This window comes from Zea mays, chromosome 1 (assembly GCF_902167145.1).
Source record: "Zea mays cultivar B73 chromosome 1, Zm-B73-REFERENCE-NAM-5.0, whole genome shotgun sequence".
NCBI lineage: Eukaryota > Viridiplantae > Streptophyta > Magnoliopsida > Poales > Poaceae > Zea > Zea mays.
Window position 1 is genome coordinate 14,336,016 of NC_050096.1, and position 7,979 is coordinate 14,343,994.

At 42.0% G+C, this 7,979-nt stretch overlaps 1 protein-coding gene across 1 annotated transcript; it reads left to right on the forward strand.

Annotated features, from left to right (window-relative positions):
- Window positions 1-6,840: 6,840 nt before the first annotated feature.
- LOC542448 (embryo surrounding region 2) lies at window positions 6,841-7,413 on the forward strand. The gene has a single exon (NM_001328050.2). The coding sequence runs from the start codon at window positions 6,900-6,902 to the stop codon at window positions 7,296-7,298; it is 399 nt and encodes a 132-aa protein (NP_001314979.2). The 5' UTR covers window positions 6,841-6,899; the 3' UTR covers window positions 7,299-7,413.
- Window positions 7,414-7,979: the final 566 nt, after the last annotated feature.

The following is a 7,979-nucleotide window of genomic DNA, read 5'->3' on the forward strand; positions in this document are numbered from 1 at the left end:
AAGTTGCCGAGGCCCGACATTACGCCAAGGAACTGAAATATCCTCAAGGGTCTCTGGTGTACGAAGGTAATGAAGAAAATGATTTCTATATTGTCTTCCTGACAGCAAGGAAGTTGTTGTCTGCCGGGAGATGATGGACAAGATGGGTTATTCGAAGTTTGAACTTGGGCTATCCTTAATGTCGAAGGACCATCTAGCAAACAACTTAGCATACAATAGTTTGAAGGTTTGCGCTTACTATCCCTCTCAATCTTTTGGTAATCATTTCAAGTATATTATTTGCTCGTATTAATAAACATTTCTTTTATTATTAGGGACTTATTTTGAGCAAAGATTTAAAAGCCCAAAAAGATTGTGAAGATGAGAGCACAAAAATATCCTTTGGGAATTTGCGCTCGGAGATTATAACTCTTTAGAATGAGGCATTTGAAAAAGATAAAATCCTGCTTTCTTTGGTTGAAAGATTAAAGGAAAGTGAAGCTAGATTGGCCAAATTCTACGAAGTGGACCAATTTTTTTGAAATTTGAGAAAGAAAAAGAAGCAGATGCAAAGCATATAGCTGATCTGGAATATGCCTTGTCTATTCAAGTTGGATCGCACAGGTCCGAAGTAGCAGAATTGGAAAAGGAACTTGATGAAGTTACTGAAAATTTCAACGTGGAGCAATCAAAATGCGAAATATCCGACACCAAGCGAATGAGAGTTCAGAAGAATGTTGAAGAACTTTGGCAGGCAAAGGAGGAATACTATAATATTGCCATGCAGTGCTCAGACAAATTAAAAAATGCTTTTACTAGTGTTGGCGCGTTCTCGACTGAGTGGAATTTCATTTGTGGTGACCGTGAGGGTGTGCTCAAATGAATTGAGGGTGAAGTCGAAGCATTCGATGAAATTCTCTCTGGTAGAGGGGATTTTTGTGCCTGCGTATGCGCTCGGGGAGCTGTATCTTTAGTTGAAAAAGCTGAATGTGACCATGCGAAGGGTGTAATTCAGCCAGACTTCTCAGTTTCAGCGACTGACATCAAGGAGCCGTTAGCCAAAGCTACTGCCCTAAGTGGGGAATTCTATTATGAAGTGTGGATGAATGGCGGTCGAGAGATGGCAGATGAAGCCATTAGGCGAAATGAAGAAGAGTCTCATCTTTGCCTTAGAAGAAGCAAGAAAAGCTGAGGAGGTCGCTAAGCGCGAAAGACGTATAGCTACGTTTGTCATATTTTAGCTTCGTAAGTATATTAGCTTCGTATCTGACAAAAGCTTGTATTTTGGTGTAGCTAAACCGTCTCCTCCTCCAGAGCCATACAATCCTGACGATGACCCAGCCCTGAAGGGTACCTTCGATGAAATCAGAATAGCGAATGCAGCCATTGATGAAGCTGTAAATAGGCTTCTAAACGAAGCTGCTGAGAGGGTCCTGAAGAAGGATGATTAGACTATGTATAAAAATATTTGCAGAATTTTGTATGCTTTTTTATGTAATAAACAATTGCAAGCTTTGTATCTCATGATGTAATATGTTTCTTTGTGTAGCGTGAAATTGTCATATGTACCGTTTTTGAGCCAAAGGCGAAAAACACCTTCCCTTCTTTTCACACTTCATAAAGAAAAATCCCTTTTTTGCCGAAGCAGCATTATCAAACTCGAAGGTCTTGACATAGGTCGTTTGGTAGCAACGGGTGAAGTTGCAGCATCCTTTCGTAATTCTTTGTCAAAGAGACGCTCAACGTCGTAGGTTATTCATTATTGACGAAGGAGCAATTTCCCTTTTTTCCACTGTTTTGAATGATGCAAGATGATGAATGATGCAGGATGATGTGATGATATGATGCAACAAAAATAAAAGATACTTCGTAATAGTAAGACTCTGCATCCCCTTAGGAACGACTTTGGAGTCTCTTCACCTTTTACTTAGGTGGCATTTAAGCTCTGCATACCCTTAGGAACGACTTTGGAGTTTCTTCACCTTTTACTTAGGTGGTATTTTAGCTCTGCATCCCCGTAGGAATGACTTTGGAGCTAAGCTCTGCATCCCCTTAGGAATGACTTTGAACCTTCTTCACCTTTTACTTCGGTGGTATTTTAGCTCTGCATCCCCGTAGGAACGACTTTGGAGGTTTTTCACCCTTTCTGTTACACTCAATGGTGTAATCACATATTTTTTACAACATGGTGAAAGTTATACCTTCTCAAATTGTCTCTGAAGCAAGAACATGAAATCGAGAGAAATGAAAATTACAATAGGTGTATATGAAAGCATTGAACCCAGCCCCTCTATGACTTCAGTAAATATGCCTCGACTCTAGAACAGTGTTATTAACTGTCCGAGCTTCAGACTCTTCTCTTGCATCACGCTGTTGCTGAATTTGACGCTGCCCTTCATGCTGTTGGTTGTGTGACGAAGTTGGAGCCATGACCGGTTATTCTGGCAAGGCCCAAGCAGCTGGAGAGTGGCTTGCTGAAGCTACTGAAACTGTGGGATGTGAAAATGGCTACTGATTGCCCATATACTCTGGAATGTATGGGGAATAACACGAAACAGTATGCAAGACTTGTTTTGGTTGATTTTGCCGTGCTTCGGCCTCAGCTATCTCCTTTTGCTTCTGTATTGTAACTTGGCATGTGCTGGTCGTGTGCCCCATATCCTCTCCACAGAACAAACAGAACATCCTTATCGGTTGTTAGTTGAATCTTCTTCCGAAGCTTCGTCCCCTCTGCCTCTTGGGGATGGTGGTCTCAATGAGTTTTGTGGCGTCCTAGTTGACTGGGAGCTGTGTTGATATCTTTGGGTTTGATTGCCTCTGTCTTTGCTTTGGCTGGGATTGTGTATCGTCCTAACATTACTTTGATGGAGTCTTCCTTTGAAGCCCCTGGTCATCTCAAAATATCTATAGGTTTCTTCCCTTCTTTGCCGGAAATCATTGTAGGCTCTGATGTACTCGTCCATCTTCTGTACAAGCTTCTCCAGGGTTTGTGGGGGCTTCTTGGCAAAACACTGCGCTGTTGGTCCTGGACAAAGTCCCTTGATCATGGCTTCATTAACAATCTCATTTGGCACCGTTGGCTCCTGAGCTCTAAGACGTAGAAACCTTCGGACATACGCCTGTAAATACTCCTTGTGGTCCTGTGTGCACTAGAATAGGGCTTGAGCAGTCACTGGCTTCGTTTGAAAGCCCTGAAAGCTAGTGACTAATATATCCTTCAACTTCTGCCACGATGTGATTGTTCCCGGCCGAAGAGAAGAATACCAGGTTTTGAGCAACACTTCTGACTGCTATGATGAAGGATTTCACCATGACGGCAGTGTTGCCACCATATGATGATATGGTTGCTTCATAACTCATGAGAAACTGCTTTGGATCCAAATGCCCGTCATACATGGGAAGCTGTGGTGGTTTATACGAAGCTAGCCATGGGGTAGCCTGCAATTCTGTAGCTAGGGAGAAGCATCATCAAAAGCAATGTTGTCATGATGAAAATCGTCATACCATACATCATCATAGCTTGGGCTTTCCTAACGAAGCTCTCTCTGCTACGGTTTATGCCATTGCTCGTTGTCTTATGTGATGTAACACATCTCTTCGGCTGCTTCATCAATCTTCTTCTGGAGTTCGGCTAGCCGAATCATCTTCTCCCTTCTTCTCTCCACCTGTTGGTGGATAGCTTCTAGATCTCTGATGTCTTGGTCCAACTCTTCTTCCCGTGGTGTTGGGCTAATGGGTTTCCTTTTCTAGCTATGGGCCTCCCTTAGGAGAAGCCCTTTTTGATTGGTGTCCAATAGCGCGAGGGCAGACCCTAGTGCTACTGCCTTCTTCGGTGGCATGGCAAAGGTAGTTATTCGAGTTCTTGTCGTCGAAGGTGGTCTTTTGAGTTCACCGGAGGTGGGCACCAATGTTGTTCACTTGTTCTCGATTGCTGTGAATCAAGAGCAAGCCAACACATTTGTTATACGTTAAAGACCTTCGTCCTTTGAAACATTATCCCCTCTCGGGTATAATGAATCTTAGACGTAGGTCATAAAGGACAAGTCCTCATTATCCACAGATATAGAAATATAATCACAAGTGTTTTATAATGTCACATATTTGCTTCATAATGAGCTTATTGATGTTATCAAAATATGTGTTACATTGATACCTTCGGCTTGCTTGAAGGTACTGACGCGAGTCCGATTACAATTCAACGCGAACAGTACGAGGGTATTGTTCATCTATTTATAGGCAATCACACATCTCCATTCGTCATTATATTTATACCCTTAACAATTACATACAAGGTTTATAAATGTCATAGGGACAACATCGTCATTTGTATTCAATAACTTAAACATCACCTTCTCCATGTGTTGCCCTCCTGCTTCATCGTGACGAAGTTTGCTTCGTCGTACTTCCCTTGAGTTATGTCGAAGCTTTTTCGGTGACGAAGCACCTGTAATACTTAACAGCATGCTGAAAACAAATAGTTAGCTGTGTTTTTGAGGACCTTCGGAAGACGAAGGCCCCCAACACATCCCATGCATCAAGTCCCCATGACTTGCAAAAAAGCAAATTTTATCAAAAATTTCTCATAAAACACTTGAAAACATTTCTCTTTTTGAAAAGTGTAGAGCACTAGCAACTGTCTACTAAAAAGGTTCCCAAATTTCTGGGTATAACAATCGCATGGTAAATAACACAAAGGAAATCCTACTAAGAGCAGTAATTTGGCTAAAACAATAGTGAGCATTTAATGTAATAGGGAATAGGAGCATGCAATACTTGTGTTCTTTCAGGGTTTTGAGGTCCTCAAAAGTGTGCCCCCTAGGGCAGTTGCAACACTCAAAATCTACTCGTATACATAAACAAACATGGGCACAAAATAAGAAACAATACTCAAATTATGAAAAAAGGTTCAAATGGTCCTATAATTATTGTAGGCATTTTAGAATTTATTTTAGACCAAAACCATTTAAATTTGGTTTAAAATGAGTTAGATATTAATATTTATTCAGTTTATAGTTATTTGGGACATTTATTTACTTAACTATAACTTCTAGGGTTTTAAAAGTAAATTTTGGGTCCCTAGTTGGAACTAGCTCAGATTGCTGGTTGATTTCCATAAAAGTCGAGGTTCCTTTAGCAAAAATCGACGGTGAACAAGGGGGAGATAGGTGTTGACCGATATCTCTAAATTTTGATCGTTGGACGGCACATGGATGTCTCAGATTAAATGGTGGATGTGCAAGCGACGCGCACACGATGGAGGAATGGCTTCACGACGGTGGGCTACCAGAGCTAGCTACGTCAACCAATGGAGGGCTCGGTCGAGGTCAAAATTTGCTGCCAAGCCACTGTGGCTCACGATGAGTCGATTGAGCACCATATCGAGGTCGAGGGTCGACCGGAGGGGCAAGATCGATGGTGCAGTGGTGTTCTCGATGGAAGGGGAAACTTCGGTGAGCAATTCACGATTTCCTATCATGTGACCGGGTCAGGGAATGGGCGCATGGGGTTTGGTACCTTCTGGTGCACATCATGTTGCTGTATCGATGTCGAGGGAGCATTAGGGTTCACCGGTCAGTGATGGCGGGCATGGTGGGACTCGTGTCACCATGGTTCGATCAACTAGGGACGATAGAGCTCTATGAAGTTTCACAACTTCCTCACACTCTAGGGATCATGGTGACAAAGGTGGGGAGGACGGGGCGTCTCTAGTGAGGGTGGAATGCAGTTCTGTCACGTGGGAATAGTGGCGGCATCCCTTGTAGTGAGTAAGAGGTGCTTGGGTGGCTGGGAGTGCAATATGAGGGAAGTAGTTGGTGCGGGGGTGTTCCTTTTATAAGGGAGCACCATTGATTAATGGGAGACAATGACAGAGAGGGTGGTGCGACCATTTAAAGCTCGAATGCCGCTAGGGGTGCTCAGGGTTAAATGATCAGGCATCAGGGAGGAAAGGAAGGGATAAAATTTCTTTACTCTAGTTGTGGGGTGATGGGGACAAGGGCAGTGCTCAAGCAAGGGAGGGCGAGTTCAGCGCAGAGATGCCTGTCGTGACACGTGGGGGGTGGGAGTGGGAGGTTGAGGTTAACAGGTGGGGTTATGGCGTCAGCGAGAGAGAGAGCGACTGAGGGGGAGAGAAGTGCCAACAGGTGGGGACGAGGTGTCAGTGACTCACGGGCACATGTTAGTGGTAAGTGAGGTCGGGAATGGTTTGGGCTGAGTGGATCTAGGCTGGCTCGGACACTGTGCTGATTCTTTTATTTTTCTCCATTTCCCAATTTAAGTTTGAATTTTTAATTCAAATCAAATGAACTCCAAATCTCTCCAAAAATTACAAAAATCTAGAATATTTAGATGAATATGTTGGTGGAGTTTGGGCTCCGCTTTTGGTTAGTATGTTTGTATAAAAATAATTTCTCTCCTTTTGTCACTTCCAATATTGACTTAAATTTTTATGTAGCAATGCCAACTTTTTTTAGTAGTGTGCCACTTATAGCACAAAAACTATATCCATTTTCTAATAATCCTTGAAATCCACATTCTATTTTTAGCCATTCTTCAAAATTGGCACAAAACTAGGAAAATTTAATACATTCTTGCCATAACATATTCTAGTGCAAATGTTAACTAGATTGCTCAATATTAGCAAACTTCTTTTGGAAGATTCATTAATATTGCTACATTGCATACTTTTTTAGAAGTTCATCAATAATGCCTCATTATCATACTTCATTTTAGGAACTTGATTAAAACCGCCTTAAAATAGAGCCAAGTGACGGATCCACTTTAAAGGTGATTCTTAATTTCTTACTTCCTATCTTTGGTGGCTTATGTTTATATATGTGTGGGTGGTTGAATGATGTTCCTACACCACTACACCACACCTTGGACATATATATGGAAAATAGCTTCACAGTCTAGATTCCATGGCATCAAGGATGGGGATGGTGGCTATTCTGTCCTTGTTTGTTTGTGCTCTTGTTGCTTCAACATCTGTCAATGCTAATGTGTGGCAGACTGATGAGGATGCTTTTTATAGTACAAATAAACTGGGAGTCAATGGCAACATGGAGATGGCACAACAACAAGGTGGATTTATTGGCCATCGCCCAAGACTTGCATTATTCAATAGGGCATCAAAACAACTGGACCGTGAAAAAAGACCTGTGCCTAGCGGGCCAGACCCCATACATCACAGCATCCCATCACATGCTCCTCAGCATCCACCATCATATGGCAAAGCTCCTTATGAAGATGACAAGAGCATAGCATCTCCTGGTCTGTCCAACCCGATAGGTCCTCCACCATTTTTAGATAGATACTAGTTCATGCAAAAGTAGTGAGTATTTATGCACCTATGCCAATGAATAACCTCTAATTACCTACATGTATTGGCCTGGTGTTTGGTAAACATGAAGCAATAACTTTCTCTTATCGAAATACTGGTCTCAACTCCGCCTATGTTGTCTCAGCATATGTTAGTGCAGCATAGTCTGGCCCTAAGTCTAGGTACTAGGAGGAGGGTTGAGTTAGGCACGGTGAGCTAGCTATAAAAAACTTAGCCACTCCAATGGAGATGAAACCCAATAAAACAGTTGGAGGTGTAAACCCCATAGAGACGCGCTATACCGGAATCCACGTATGGTGTTAAATGGGCAAGGGCCGAGCTGCCACCCCTTGGTGGCGCACCGTGTCTTGATATGGATGCAGTGTCAAGTAAGCAAGGAATGGGTCGTCTCTTCCTTTGTGGCGCACTACATCGACGTCTTGGTGTAGTGACAAATGTGCAAGTGTAACACCCTAAAATCTTAACTTGTGATTTAAATAAATCATTTAAAAAAGTATCTATAATAATAATAATCATCAAGATAAAGTACCCTTGAGGAATAATTAAACTTTAGAATCCACCCTTTATAAAGTGATTGGTCATAATAAAATAATGTTAGCTAAATCATATCTTGATAACGATTTAGACATTTGAAAATGTTTTCTATTAAAACAAAGGA